The sequence below is a fragment of the Monodon monoceros genome, unplaced genomic scaffold, assembly GCF_005190385.1.
Source record: "Monodon monoceros isolate NGI ecotype Baffin Bay Population unplaced genomic scaffold, NGI_Narwhal_1 Super_Scaffold_7, whole genome shotgun sequence".
NCBI lineage: Eukaryota > Metazoa > Chordata > Mammalia > Artiodactyla > Monodontidae > Monodon > Monodon monoceros.
The window spans coordinates 59,364,431-59,380,232 of NW_021703784.1; the positions used below are offsets into that span (position 1 = coordinate 59,364,431).

General features: G+C 49.2%; 1 protein-coding gene across 1 annotated transcript; it reads right to left on the reverse strand.

Moving 5' to 3' along the window:
* Positions 1-4,713: 4,713 nt before the first annotated feature.
* On the reverse strand, positions 4,714-13,778 carry HPX (hemopexin). Its single transcript, XM_029208773.1, has 10 exons — positions 13,685-13,778; positions 13,241-13,305; positions 13,071-13,142; positions 12,771-12,892; positions 11,012-11,162; positions 10,106-10,318; positions 9,735-9,842; positions 5,438-5,568; positions 5,195-5,357; positions 4,714-5,058 (listed from the first exon to the last, which is right to left on the reverse strand). The coding sequence occupies exons 1-10, from the start codon at positions 13,765-13,767 to the stop codon at positions 4,799-4,801; spliced, it is 1,368 nt and encodes a 455-aa protein (XP_029064606.1). The 5' UTR covers positions 13,768-13,778; the 3' UTR covers positions 4,714-4,798.
* Between the last annotated feature and the right edge of the window lie 2,024 nt (positions 13,779-15,802).

The following is a 15,802-nucleotide window of genomic DNA, read 5'->3' on the forward strand; positions in this document are numbered from 1 at the left end:
CGTCCTGGTGGAGAAGCGATGAGGGCACAGCGTTGGTGATAATAATAGCTCTTATTTAGTGGCCGCTTACACGGTGCCAGGCCCTGTGTCAAACCCGTTATGTGCGTTCGTCCTCGCATCGGGCCTGTGAAGTCGCCACTATGTCATCCTCAGTCTTCAGAGGCAGATGCTGAGGTTCAGAAAAGGTAAAACGACTTGCCTGCAGCCACAGGTAAGTGGGGAAACAAACTGGAACCCAGATGTTTAACTCCCTGCCACTGCTGCTGAACATGAAACTGTGACACCAGGGCCTTGCAGATGTGAAGCATGAATCGCTCCCTGGTGGAAATTCACAGGAGGGAAGGAAGAAGGGGGAATGTGGATGAAAAGTGTGAAGGAAGGAATGATGGGGCCCAATATTGCACAGACTCCCTGGATAGTGAGATAGTTCCCAGCGGTCAGGTCAGCAGCACAGAGGCTTTCAAAGATAGTGAGGGGGAATATTACCATCCAGAAACCCTCTCCTGGCTCATTCCTCTAAGGCAGACGATTTAATTTATTGTAACTACTAAGTACTGAGCAACTGACTCAAGATGCCCTCAAGGTACCTAAAACTAAAAATGTCCAAATCTAAATTCATTGTCTCATCCCCTTTATTGGCCTTCTAAGAAGTTTCACTGGGGTGAAAAAAAACCCTCCCCAGTGCATGTGTGCACGAACACGAACACACACACACTCATACACACACAAACACACTCACACACACACACAAACACACACACACACACACACACGACTGGATGCGGCTCCACTTTATCCATCCCAGTGAGTGGCACCACCATCTACTGCTTGCCTAAGCCAGGAGCCTCAAGGTCATCTTTGACTACACTTTCACTTGATTTGAGGTGAATATAAATGTTTTAACTTTTTGTTATGGAAAATTTCAAATATATATAACATAAGGAGACAGAACAGTATAATGAACCCTCATATACCCATCATTCAGCTTCAAACATTATCAACTCCTGGACAAGAATTCATTATGAATTGACAAGCTTCTATGATATATGAATCATGTACCAAGTCCCAAGCTAAGTCCTAGGGACCCAAAGATGAATCAGACTTGACTGTCACCCAACCTGGAGGGTATAACATGTGACCTTTGTCCTTGAAAGGTGAGTAAGAGTTACCCAGAAGAAGAAAGGTGTCCTCATTCATTTGATCATTCTCTCTCAACAGATCATTATCATGTGGGAGGCACTGTCCTTGGTGCTAGGAACTTGTAAAGAAACAATATTGAGTCCTTGCCCTCAGGGAGCTTGAATAACAAGGGAAAGAGATATTAAACATATTAGAAATGTGATGAGTATTTTGAAGATGTACATGATGCTATGTGAATGGGCTAAATTTGGTCTGGGGAGGTTTGGGAAGGCTTTCATATGGAAGGGCACTTATGTGAAGGGAAGGGGTGAAGGAGATAGAGGTTATCCGAAAGAAGAGAAAATGATTCCAAGTCAAAGGGGAAGTCCAATAATGGGTGGCCGGTATGGGTGTGGAGAAGAATGGCATAAGGTGAGGTGGAAAGGTGGACAGGTACCAAATCAAGGAGGGCCTTGTATGTTAGGCTTAGGGTTTTGGACTTTATTTTAAGGGCAATGGAAAATCAACATAGAGTTTGAGGCAGGGGAGGGGCGTGTTCACCCTTGCATTTTAGATCACTTCTGGCTGCTAAGTGGAGGATAGATAGGAGGAGAGCAAAACTGGCAGGGTGGGGACCAGTTAGAAAGCAATTGATATAGGCTAGGTAGGAGATGACTATAGCGGTGGGAGTAGGGATGGAAAAAATTGCATAGGTTTCATAAATGTTCAGGAGGTAGAATTCACAAAAACTGGTGATCAGTTGATTGATTGGCTATGGTAGTATAAAGGGAAGGATGACTTCCGGATTTCTGAATCCAGAAATATCACTCATTTACAAGCAGCCCATCAGAATACTTGTCTTGCCAGTCCCATTGAACAGAATGGCTTCAGTATCCAGGGAAGTCTCTTCAGGTAATCAGAGGTTCGCAGATAGGATGGTCAGGATGGGGAGAGGAGTCTACTTAGCTAAGATGAAAAAAGTAAAGTGTGCAGTTCACACACAGTGCAGTGTGACCCACACACCATCTTCCTGAATCCCTGATCTCCTAGGTCTGCAAAGCCTCCTGATCAGTGGGGAGTCAATCTGTGCCCTTCATCCATCCCTTCTCTATTGTATCACATCCCCCTTCTGATGCTTTCTAGAGCAACCAATAGCCTATGAGCCACCTCGGATGCTATGTGTGGTTTTGACCAATGTGGGTCCCTCTGAGGCAGCAAACTTTTAAAATGATTACCTTGGACCTATCAGGAAAAACTTGAATTAGAAGCAAACCCATCCAGAGTCATTAACCAAGAGTACTGGCTTTATGCTATTTGGTTTGCTAGATCAGTCTGGTGGACAACTGCATTACCAGGCAGTTGGCGCCCAAATCACCTGTAGGGGAGAATAGAGCTTACAACTCAATTAGCGGCAAAGACACTTTTGGAGCAAAGGCAGCCTTTTCTACCACTACATGTAAATATTGCTTTGATATTGTAATTTTTCTTGTAGTTGATCCAATAAACCCTCTTTCTTCAGGGTGGTTGTTATCATTTGGGAAGTCCAAAGGAGTAGAATCTTCCTACATATTATATCGCAGTGGAATTCATCAGTCAGTTGCTAGTCCTGGCAAGGACTTCCTCAACACCCTTCTTCAACAGGATTGTTCTAATACATTCCCAGGAAGAGCATATAGGATGAGAAAAGAAAAGGATGGAGGATTGAACTCTGGGAATGCCAGCATTTGGCAAGCCAGCAGAGGAAAAGAAGGCCAAGAGGAAAGCTGAGAAGAAACAGAGAGTAAGAGACGATCAGGAGAGAGTAATGTCATGGAGGAAATCCAAGGGAGGAAAGACTCAAGGAGGAAGACATGGTCCACAGCATCAAATGCACTGCCCTGAACATAGGAGGTACTAAATGCATGGATGGAAGAAGCATGAGTTGGACCTTTTCTGGGAGTCCTTGGACACAAGCTAGAGGCTTCCCTGCAACAGAGCAGATGGGAGAAGAGAAGAAAGAGGAGACTTAAGTTCTCCTTTCTCAATAGAGAGGAGGAAGTTAACCTTGAGTATCCAGCAGAGTTGCTGGATAACTGTTTAGACACCTCTAGCCTCCCTGACATGATGCAGGGATGGCCCCATAGGTGACACATGGACTGAATAAGGCCCAGAACTGAGGCTCTGGCCTTGTTCTCACCCCTCAGACTGAAGGAGGAGCAGCCATCCCATGAGGAGAACCATCCAGACATCTTCCGGGTTGGAAAAGAAAGCTCAAGACACTCCTTGGAAGTGGACCCCACAGCCCTGGTGCCTGGCCCCTACCTTAGTTCCCAGCCCCAGCCAACCGCAAGTGCTGGGTGGACCCTGATCTAAGGGGCCCAGGTTCATCCCCTGCTTCCCTTCCTAGCTGTTGAGGCTGGGCAAGGAACCTCAGGCAATTCAACTGAACCGCAGGGGCCTGGTGCCTATTGGGAGCCACTCTATGGCCTGGCCTCCCAGTGCAAAGCTTGTCCATCTACTCTTCTACCCATGAAAGAGCAGGAGGCCACCCGGTCAGGAGGGGCTGACCCTAAACCAGGAGAGGCCATGGGCCAGAGTGTGGGTATCCTTTCAGGCCCCTTCCGGAGTGAATCCAAGAGATGGGTTGAGTCCATCCATACTCATTGTCACTGGGAGGTGTCTAGTACTATACCCATTTTATGGAAGAAGTCACTGAGGCTAAGATATGGAAGCTCAGAATGAGGGCCCTCTGCTAGAGTCTGAGGCTATTTTTTTGAGCCTAAAACAAACAAACTTTCAAGCTCAGGTGGGTTGGAAACGTAGAGGAGGAAAAGGGTCTCACCTGAGACCCAGTTGTCTATAGTCCAGGCCAATCCCCAGTCAAATGGTTGTCAGTAAGTTTGGAGCCTAAAGCCTTGGTCAGCTTATGACCTGAAAAGAACAAACCACTGCAACCTCCACCCAGACGACATTTGCTGGCCTAGATGGTGCAGATGCCCAGGGGACTTAGCCAGCAGGACCCCCCAAGGGCTGTGTGACATTTTGCAAATGTGTTTCATGGTGCCACCTCCCCGAATCAGGCTTTCTCCCCTTTCCCCAGCTTGCCTCAGGTGAGTGAAAACACTCTGTTTTCATCTGTTTTCATTCCACTTGTTACGCCTAACTCATAGCAACCAAAGACTTGTCTTCTGGAGTGATGCTCCCTGAACCCCCTGGACCTACAATTTGAGGGCCCCCGCGGCCCTCCGTGGCAGCACCGAGCCAACCCACTTTGCACAAACGTAGCCGCCTCCAGCCCTATTTTCCCAATGTCCTGGGGCCAAGCTGTGGTCAGTTATTAGCAGGTGGGGGCAGAGTCCCTGCTCTGCCTCTTACGTGCTGGGTAGACACAGGGCTTCCTTTCTCTACTTTTGTTCCTCTGTTTCCCTCTCTGTCTCAGTAGTCTGGAAGAAGTCAGTTTATGACCGGGGTTCAGGAATCACCTGTGCAGAAATGAGGTCTGTCCCTGAGCCCTCCCCTCCCTTGTCTCCCACAGCCTATTTAAGAGCCTCAAAAGAGAGGTTACGAGCTTCTCAACTCAAAGAAAGAAGTGAGATTGTTCCACAACCAGGGCCCTTTGATTCAAGCGAGGGAGCACTCTGGCTTTATTGTAAGGAAAACCAGGAGAAGGAGCTGGGCCAGCCTCACATCAGCAGCGCTCTCAGTGAGGGCAACCCAGGAGGCTGTTTACTTTCTGGGGCTGGGGAAGGGCCTTGGCCACATTCAATTTCTCCACGTCTCTGTAGCAGTACAAACTGGGGCCTTGGACGAGGTACAAGCCGAGACCATTGGCAGAACACGAGCTGGGGCCCAGAGACTTTTCCATACACAGGGCCGCGTCAACCTTTTCATGGGGCCAAGGAAGCTCTGTCCACGTGGCTTGAGCTCCTAACTTCAGGTCCAGCCACCACAGCTGCCGTCCTGGGAAGAAACACCGGACATAACATGGCTTCCACATCATGGGGATCCTGACCTGGCTCTTCTCACGCCATGACGGGGATCTGTGCCACGGAGAAGTAGCAGAACAGGCCCCCCCTCAGCACCCGACACCCCGCACCTGCCATGACGTGGAGGCGAGAAGACCCAGGACAGGTAAAGGCTGCATCCACAGTATCAAGGTTGATCCCATGAGGGCTCCCGAATTCCTTCTCCAGCCGCTTTGGATAACCATCCACTAGGATATAGCCTCCCTTTGTCAGGAAGATATATACCTGGGTGCCCTGGAGGACAAAGGACATTAGTCAGCACAGAGCTGGGTGTTTTCCCAGTCTCCACCTCATGCATCACTCCCAACACACACCTGGATCAGATAGAGCTTATCGTCCCAGGAAAAGGCAGTATCCACTGTTGAAGGACCATGGGGCCACAGATGCTCAATGGGCCAGCTATGCCACCCGTCCTGGCTGGTGTCCAGACGCCAGTAGTGGGATCCTGTGGGGTAGCAGAGGTACCTCTAGTACTGGTAGTAAAAGGCCAGGCAGCGAAGAGGCAAGTGACAGAGGCAGGGGTGAGTCTCGAGAGGGAGGAAAGAATGCATCCAGAGGCCAAGAGGGAAGAGGCCATGTGAGGAGCTGAGGAAGACATGGTTGGCAAAGTTGGACATTGTGACCTAATTGGAATCGGAGTCAGTAGGGGCCTGACGGAAGGGCGAGCTTGGAGAACAGTGGCCAAGTTGCCAGGTAAGGCCAACGTCCGTCATGGGGTTCAGTGGGGTCTCCTTATGCATCTCAGATGTCTGTGTGCAGAGATGCTACAGTGAGACAGTGGCCAGGAGTTCAAAGGGAAGCACGGCAGCAAGCTTCCCCTGGGTGTTCCCACGCTGGCTGTGTTCTCTAATCCCTTGAGATGGTAGGAGACGGAGGGAGTAGCCAGACCAGCACCCTAATTTTCCTCTCCCCTTTTCATAACAGCTTATTAGAGGAATTGTCTAAACTCTCACTTACCTTTTCTTCCTCAGCCCACTTCACTTACATTCCTGTTTCCCTTTGCCATTGAGATTTCTCTTTTCAAGGTCACTAGTATCCTCCAGCTTGCCAAATCTAATGTCTACATCTTACTCTACCTCTCAGTGGTATTTGACTGCTCACAGGTCCCTTCTTTAAATATCTTTTTTGGATCTTGGCTCTGTGATTCCAGACTCTTCCAGGGTTCTTCTTAACTTTCTGACTCCTCTTCAGCCTGATATCTATTATTGGAATCCCCCAGTTTGGACCTCTGCTCTATCTATACTCACTCTCTTGGTGATTTCACCTAGTCCAGGGCTTTAAACACCACCTATGTACTGATGACTTTTGATCTGTTCCCTTTGGATCTGATGGACTGCTTCTTTGAGTGTCAGGCGCAAACTCAGCTGCCTACCTGACCTGTCCATTTGGGACCATTAGACACCAAAACCCTAATGTGTCCAAACTTATTTCTGCCCCCACCAAACACACACACACACACACACACACACACACACACACACACATCTCCTTCCCTAGTCTTTCCCAATTTTAGAAAAAGAAACCACCAGTCACCTAGTTTCCCAGTCCCTAAAAGCCAAGTCATTCTTGAAACCTCTCTTTCCCCTTCCCCACTCCGATCAATATCCAAGGCATTGGTTAAATGCTATGGGCCCGACTTCCAGAATACGTCGCGATGACCCCTCACCACCTCTGCTGCTGTTATCCCAGTCCAAGCTGTCATCACCTCTAATCCAGACAGCTGCAAGAACTCCTTGCTGGATTCCCTGCTTACACAATTGTACCTCTGTGACTTATATTCCACAAGAAGCCAGGATGATCTTTTAAAAAAAATAAGTCATGGGCTTCCCTGGTGGCGCAGTGGTTAAGAATCCGCCTGCCAATGCAGGGGACACGGATTTGAGCCCTGGTCCGGGAAGATCCCACATGCCGCGGAGCAACTAAGCCCGTGCGCCACAACTGCTGAGCCTGCGCTCTAGAGCCCGCGAGCCACAACTTCTGAAGCCAGCGTGCCACAAATACTGAAGCCTGCGCACCCTAGGACCCGTGCTCCGCCACAAGAGAAGCCACCGCAATGAGAAGCCTGCGCACCGCAACGAAGAGTAGCCCCCGCTCGCCACCAGCTAGAGAAAGCCAGCGCACAGCAATGAAGACCCAACGCAGCCATAAATAAATTAAATAAATAAATAAATAAATAAGATAAAAAGACAGATGCTTAAAAAAATAAGCCAGAACATATCACAGCTCTGATCAAGAGCCCTTCCCGGCTTCCTTTTACAGTTGAAAATCCTTACCAGGCCCATGTCATCTGACCCCTGCCTCCCTCTTTTCAAGCCACTTACCTGGCTCCTTCTCAGCGTGTCAGCCACACTGGCCTCCTTTCTTGCCTCCCCAAAGTATTTGCTGTCTACCCTCCCTAAAATGCTTCTCCTCCAGTGCTTTACGTGGCTAATTCCTTTTGATCACTGAAATCTCAGCTCAAAAATCGTCTCTTCAGAGAAGGGGCCCCTAATTCTCTTCACCTCTATCCCATTATCCTGTCTTAGTTTCTTCACAGCTTTTGGGGGACACTTAACATTCTTTTATTTTATATTTTAAAACATCAACGACTCATACGTTCATTTATTCTAGCTTCAAGTGGTATTTGAGAATAAGAAGCATTCTGATGTTCCCAGAACACATCACAGCTGTTAACACTGCCTGAAAGTATGCTCTTTCATTTTCTCTTTTTTACTGTCCTCTCTCCGTCTAGCAGGCTCTCTGAAGGCAGGTGTCTCATCTGCCATGTTCACGACTGTATCTCAGGGCCTAGAAAAAATGCCCAGTGCCTATCAGGTGCTCGATTATTTTTTGGTGCTCGAAAAATAGCTGGTATTCCCAATGCAGCCACAAGTTCTCCTTATGGGTATTAACTGGGCAAGTCACAGTGACTACATATCCACCTTCCCCTCCTGCTAAAACTACCCTGCTCGTGGCCCCTATTTTGAGAATCAGAGCTGCACTGCATTTTGTGCAGAGGAAGTAAGTGCTGAGCCCCCAAAATCCATTAGAGGTCGATGCAGAGGCCGACCAGCAGCCACTTGAATGTGGTCTGGAATAAAAATATGGGCTGAGCCAGTCCCATTCTCTCTCTGGAAATCCAAGTAGGAAAAAGAGAGCCGAGGCAGTTATCAGTCGGATCTGAGGCTAAGAGATCCTGACTAGAGAGAAGGTAGAGAGGGCGTGATGGTCCCTGTGCGAGCCGAAGTAGTGACAAAAAAGAAAGAATGGATTAGCAGCTATGAGGTACAGACAAGAGATTTATCAATAAGGGAGAGGAGAGGACCAGCCCTGTGCTGAGTGGCTGGGTCACACTGGTGTTTTCACCAAGATAGTGAGTTCCCACCTCAGCTGGGTATTTTTAACATAACAATATTCTCTCAACAGCTATAGAACATCTCTAATACTCTTGATTTAGGAATTCAGCTGCATTCTATTTATGGACACATGGTCTTGAGGTTCCGTGATCTCTCCACGGCTGGGTGTTCTCTCTACATCTCCGTGTGGTCCCTGTGGCCCTATTTTCTTAGTGTCTCTATCTCCATATCTCTCTCTGTCTGTTTATCTCTCTATCTCTGTAAGCATTGCTGTTTCGCTTTGTGTATGTGTCCTCCCCATGGTGCCTCGCTCTCACCATAGCTGCATGTTCTTCTGACACTTATGTGTTCTTACTCTGGCATATATTCTCAGCATAGGTCTACCTTTTCACTACAGGTGTGTGTTTCATCACGGATGCACGTTCTCATTACAGCATGCATTCCTGCTGTGGGCATATGCTCGCCTTGCAGCTGTGTATTTTTCATTATAGCTTCGTAGTCATATCTGATCAGATTTATTCAGGGATTAGGAGCAAGAAGGGATTTTCACTCTTCTGTATTCTCACCACTATTTTACGTTTGTGTCTGATCATACACACATCTTAGGCTGAGTGTAACGTGGTAGGTCACTCCTCTTGGAGCTGTCCTCAAGTATAGACCAAGACTTATCACTGCCTGTCTGACTAGCCCCAGAACATCCTTAGGTATCATCAGATGGCTTTTTAATGGCACAGGTCTGGGGAGAGGGGTTTCTCCTGGTCACTCGGAGGAGAAATCTCTTCAGGCTGGTGAAACTATTGCCTAAAGGTCTAAGGGACTGAACAGTTGTTGGCTGGTTCTCAGCAATGGGAACACCTCATCCCCAGGTAATGCTGTGCCCAGAGGCCTGCACATAGGAACCAGGCACCTGGAACAAGATGGAGCTCCTGATGAGAAGCTCAAGGTGGGGAGGGCCAGAGGACCCTGCGAGACATGCAAGAGCAAAGAGAATACGAGGAGTCGTGGGGCCAGGAGGTCCCTATGTACCAACAGATGGTACTGGGAGGCAGACAGGTGAAGCTAGAGGCCTCAGCGATGAGAGACAGGTTGAACCATATGCATCGGACGAAGTGAGGGGTGAAAAGGGGCATGATAGCGTGTAAGGATGGGGGCCGACGGGACAAAATATGGGGCACAGTGATGAAAATGGAGGAAATGTGCCAGAGATGGGAGACACACGTGTAAGAGACGGGAGGTATGGAGGGCAGAGATGGGGGAGTTGGAGGGCATCTCTTACCACTGAAGGCATAGGTGGCACCATGTTTGTCAGACAGCAGTGCAGACACGTCTAGATCTGGGCTACAGCGTTTATCCCCATGGTGAGTCGCATTCCTGTGTCCATGGCCTTGGGGGAGAGATGGGTGAGGGGGAACACAGGAAGGCAAGAGGTCAGAATGAGTTCCGAGGTGGAAGAGATGGCTGGGGTTATTGGGGGTGCAGGTTGTCCCCATATGAGGACAGCTGGGGAGAGCCAGGATGGAAGTGGAGCTAGGGCAAGGGCCAAGGTGTCATTCCACAGGGTGAAGGTAGGAGCTGGGTTATATGGGGTCCGCGAACTCAGGGAAGGTGGACAAATTCCAGGAGGTCCCAGGGCTTGGGCTTTCTCACCTCTGCCAGGGCAGGGCATAAAGTAGTCTCGGACATCCAGAGGGTATTTAGGCTGCACCATTCCCGTGACAGGGCTGAAGCGCAGGAATTGGTTACCCCGGAAGCAGTAGTAGCGGCTGAGCCATCGCATGGCAGAAGAGCAGTTGCCAACAGCCTGCCAGGGACGTTCCTTTTTGGTTTTTGTAGTGAAGTCCCAGAACCACGTGCGGTTGCCTTTGTCCAATCAACCAACAAGCATTCAGTGAGGCTGGGCTGTGCCTTCCCTTGTGTTTGTACTGGCCCCAGGATGGACCAGCTATGGTCCCCATCACGTGGAGCTCACAGCCCAGCAGGGAAACAGTTGAGGAAAGTAATCATACAATAAAATGGAGCAGCAAAGTACACGTGATCAGCTCAGCAAGGGCGGTGGGACGAGCCAGGGAAAGCTTTCCAGAGAAGGTGATACTTAAACTAAAATCTGAAGGAGGAGTTACAAGGCAGACAAGATGGGGAGATGTAACTCCAGAAACAAAAGTCTAAAGCATGAAGCAAATTGGGTGTACAGGGAACAGCACAGCGTTTCTGGGGCTTCATATTCAAGGTAAGCGTTTGGTGAGACTCAAGGCTGGAGGATCAACAGGGACTGGGTCACGGAGAACCTTGTATGTAAAACTAAGGAACATAGATTTGTCCTAAGGGTCATGGGGGACAATGAGGGACTTTTAGCAGAATTACACCCAGTTACCTTCTCCAGGATGACTTCCCCTCCTTCCCCTACTTGACCTCTAGACCATAATTGGCTTCTCTACTCCTTCCCTTCATCAGGAAACCATATAGTGGTTCCACCACCACCACCATCCCTACCACTACCTCTATAACCACCAACCTACCACTACCCCAGGCTCTCTTATTCCAGCCTGGACTGACCTTGGAAGAACAAGACACCCTCACTTCTGCATTCTTCACTGTGACATTCCACAGCTGCATCCACTGGGGATGGGATTCCAGGAAACTCCTCTTGGAGCAACTTTGGATATTCCTTATTCTCATCAGGAGGGTATACCCAGACTCTGTCCCCCTGCATGCAAAAACATGCTATTTTTAGTATGCACGCCAGATACTGCCACTCTGCCGTCCCACACATCTTTGATCTATTGCACTTACATAACATCCTTCTGCAGTCCCACACACTCTCAGTCCATCTGTGGACAACAATGTGCTGTCCCCTTGCACAACTTCAGTTTGTGCAAATCCCATCACTGTTACTATACCACACACAACTGTCTATGTACAACCAGATACTCCCATGGCACAATTATCTGCAATACCACTGGTTTTGGCAAAACACATCCACAAATAGTCATCCTGCAATCATCCACCCATTCATACATTCATTTGTTCATTTATTCACTCAAGAAACAGTTGCTGAATGACTTACCATACGCCAGGCATTGTGAGAGGCACTGGGGATAAAGGGGTGACAAGACTCTGTCTCTGCCTTCGAGGAGTTCACTGTACAAAAGCAGAAAGGATCCTACAATCCTAGCCATGTGAGCCCCAAGGTGGAGGCATGTGAAGTGCACTGGGAATAAAGGGGGAATACCTAAGTCAACCTAGAGAATTCCTGGAAGGCTGCACAGAGGAGGAGGCATTTGGGCCAAGAGTTAAAAACTGAGCAGGAATATCCCAGGTAGACAAGTGTGGACTGGGCGTTAGCAGCAGAGGGAGTAGCATGTACACAGCATGCTCATGTGGCTGGCACACAGTGAATGTGGTGGAGGAGGAGATAAACCTGTAAAGATAACCAGGGTCCAGGTCTCAAGACCCATGTGCACCTGGCTTGCAGGAATCAGCATGTGGTGGTGCCATTTGCTGAAACAGGGAACTCAGGAGGAGGGGTGGATTTGTACAGAAGATATTGAGCTCCGTTTGGGGGATGCTGAATCTGAGGTGCCTACGGAATGTCTAAGTTGAAGATGTCAGCCTGGAAATCAGAGAGAGATGTCTGGAGCTCCGGGGAGAGATCCAGATCTGGGGTCCACAACGTGGAGAGAACTCAGAGCTGTGGCAGTGGTTGAGATCACCCAGGCAGGGTGTATGGAAGGGCTGGGGAGGATCCCCAAGAAACATTCAAGGCGTGGCCCAGGATGAGAAGCCTGAGAAGAGCAGGAAAAGAGGCAGGAGGGAAAACAAAGCTGGTAGCGAGGGCCGCCCCGACCACACAGCATCCTTGTGCGAGTCAGGGGAAGGTGCTAGGAGCAGACACAGGCTGGGCCAAGGCCTGGGACTTGACAAGCACAGTGGGCTGGATTTCATCCTCCACTTGCCCCTCGGCCAGGTACCACTGTGTTGTGAACAACCTGGCAACCACAGGAAGAAGACTTGATGCAGGGTCGTGGAAGCAAGGGAAGAAATTTCCCGGAAGGAAAGGATGGTGGACAGATTGAGGAGTAGCAGAGAGGTGTGGACGCAGCTTAGGACTGAGGAAGAGCCCCTGGGTGTTGTGCTTCCCAGGCCCGCGTGCACACCGACTCCCCTAGCCTGAGCTTTCTCAGAAAAGGCAGGCGCAGGGGGAGGAAACCTGGAACCTGTTGGTAAGGGCTCCATGCCAGGGCCACTTGGCGGAGGGTCTCTAGTGTTGATTCCAGCACTTCCTGGCCTGGCCCTGACCTTGGCCCAGCCGTACCTTGATCAGAAAGACTCTGTCATGACCATGGCGGAATGCAGCATCCACGGGGCCGGGGACATCCTTCCACCTCTCTGAGATTAACTCCCGAGTCCAGTTTTGACCCTTCCACACGAACTCCCCTGCAAAACGCACACTCACTGAGGGACCCGGAACAAACTTTTGGCCTACTGAGCTAGTTACAAAGAAGCTATGGGTGATACTCTCAGATAATTCCTACGCTCTCCCGCAGATGGATACACCCTCGATGAAGGGGACCAAGTCTGAGGTCCCAAATGCCCCAATCCCAGCCCCTCCTACCTTTAAAAAACAGCATAGTCCCATGCTCATCCAGGGTGGTAGCATCAAAGCCCCAGCCATCCGAGCAGCGTTCTGGGAAGGAGGTGGGGCGATAGCAAATAGAAGGCCAGTCAGATGATACAGTGCAGAGACACAGCTAGACAGATAGACTCAGGAAGTCAGGGTCTCACCGATCACATCGGGGTCCAACTTGGTTGCATTCCCACGTTCAGCTCCATGCCTAGGGGCATTAGCCCTAGAGAGAAGACACGGAGATGTCTAGCTCCACAGGGTCCAATCCCTCTCCTTTAGCTCCTGACCCCAGACTTGCCCCAGACCTAAAAACTGACCCTAGCCCACTCTTTTTTTTTTTTTTTTTTTTTTTTTTGCGGTACGCGGGCCTCTCACTGTTGTGGCCTCTCCCGTTGCGGAGCACAGGCTCCGGACGCGCAGGCTCAGCGGCCGTGGCTCATGGGCCCAGCCGCTCCGTGGCACGTGGGATCTTCCCGGACCAGGGCACGAACCCGTGTCCCCTGCATCGGCAGGCGGACTCTCCACCACTGCGCCACCAGGGAAGCCCCCTAGCCCACTCTTAATCTGGAGCCCGGTCCTCCTCCAGCCCCGGCTTCACTCACAGAGAAAGAGGATGGGCGTTAGCCAGAGACCAGCACAAGCCCAACAACCACGGTACAACTGGTGTTCCCAGTGCCCGAGCCATGATGAGCTGGAGAGGCCACAGGACAGTTCTGGGCACCTGGATGAGCCCCTATATAGGCATGGCAGCAGCACCCCGCCTCCAAGCCTGCTGGGATGAGATCTCTCAGGGCTATGCCAATATTGGCTGATTACATCAGTGCAAATAAGGTCAGGGTCTGCACAGAAATCTGAGTCCAAGACTCACTCTTCCCGGCAGGGGGCCATCCCCCTCCAGTGACTTTTGAGCAGTGACTAGCCCAGCCCACTGGTGTTGGACTGTGACTCTCTTCACCTTGGTGATGGGCCTGAGTGCCCATAAGGTCGGGAAAGGGGGTAGATTGATTGAGGACCACCTTTCTGTGGTTGGATTTACCTCAACAATGCAGGAGGAGAGAAGAGGAAAGGAACATTTTTGTGTACTGTGCCATGCCCAGCTCTGAGACCCCTAAAGACACTGACACTTACATATACTTAGTGACCACACACACACACAAACACACTTAGAACTACTCAGAGAACAGCTTCTTCCCAGCTCCATCAAGGGCCTTTTGGGGGCATTCCCAAGCCTCTTTAGCTTTGCACTTGATGGGTCAATAATATTTCACTGTTGCCAAAAGTCCAAGTTCCACCCTAGCCCCCACCCCCATTGACAAAGAGCTTTGCAAAAATCACCTGGGAGGGAAGGGCTGACAGTAATGGTGCAGGAAGAGGTGTCTCTCTTCCAGAGAGACCTACTGGTAATTAGACTTTCTCCGTAGTTTCCACCTTAAGGGGAAAGTGTTTTGTTTACCTATCACAGAATAAATAGAACTGTACTGGGGTTTCGCAGTATTTACAGTTGATTCTTGCTTAAATGTTATCCTCTCAATGAAGCCTTTCTTGACCACCCCTTCTAGCTATTTCAGACTCTCACTTGTTTCCTTTGTTACTTAATAAAACTTGAAATTATTTTGTCTGTCCACTTACGCTTCTGCTTCTGCTTCTGCTTCTGCATGCTTGTGCTTTGTTTCTTTGCTTGTTTTGATTTGCCTGTTTTATGTACCATTACATTTTTTAAAAAAATTTTTGCCACACCACGCAGCATGTGGGATCTTAGTTCTCCAACCAGGGATCGAACCTGTGCCACTTGCATCGGAAGGGCAGAGTCTTAACCACTGGACCACCAGGGCAGTCCCTGTACCATTACGTTTTCTCCATCTAGTACCTGGCATGTACAGGCATACCTCAGAGATAGCTCAGGTTTGTTCCAGACCCTTGCAATAAAGTGAATATTGCAATAAAGTGAGTCAAACAAATTTTTTGGTTTCCCAGTGCATATAAAAGTTATGTTTACATGGGACTTCCCTGGTGGCGCGGTGGTTAAGAATCTGCCTGCCAATGCAGGAGACACGGGTTCAATCTCTGCTCCGGGAAGATCCCACATGCCGTGGAGCAACTAAGCCCGTGCGCCACAACTACTGAGCCTGCGCTCTAGAGCCTGCAAGCCACAACTACTGAGCCTGCGCTCCAGAGCCTGCGAGCTATAACTACTGAGCCCTCGTGCCACAACTACTGAAGCCCACATGCCTAGAGCCCGTGCTCTGCAACAAGAGAAGCCACCGCAATGAGAAGCATGCCCACCGCAACGAAGAGTAGCCCCCGCTCGCCACAACTAGAGAAAGGCCGCGTGCAGCAAAAAAGACCCAACTCAGCCAAAAATAAAATAAATTTTTAAAAAATTTAAAAAGTTATGTTTACACTATACTGTAACTTATTAAGTATGTAATAGCATTAGGTCTAAAAAAATGTACATACCTTAATTTAAAAATACTTTATTGCTAAAAATGCTAACCATTGTCCGAGCCTTCAGGGAGTTGTAATCTTTTTACAACAGTAACATCACAGATCACCATAACAAATATAATAATAATGAAAAAGTTTGAAATATTTCAAGAATTACCAGAATGTGACACAGTGACATGAACTGAGCAAATGCTGTTGGAAAAAAGGTGCCAACAGACTTGCTCAACACAGGGTTGCCACAAACATTCAATTTGTGAAAACAATGCCACATCTGT

Coding starts and splice junctions, on each gene's coding strand:
- HPX (XM_029208773.1), bottom strand. CDS start 13,767: ATGGCTCGGGCACTGGGAACACCAGTTGTACCGTGGTTGTTGGGCTTG. Junction 13,306..13,684: donor AACGCCCATCCTCTTTCTCT/GTGAGTGAAGCC, acceptor TCTTCTCTCTAG/GGCTAATGCCCCTAGGCATG. Junction 13,143..13,240: donor GTTGGACCCCGATGTGATCG/GTGAGACCCTGA, acceptor CCTCCTTCCCAG/AACGCTGCTCGGATGGCTGG.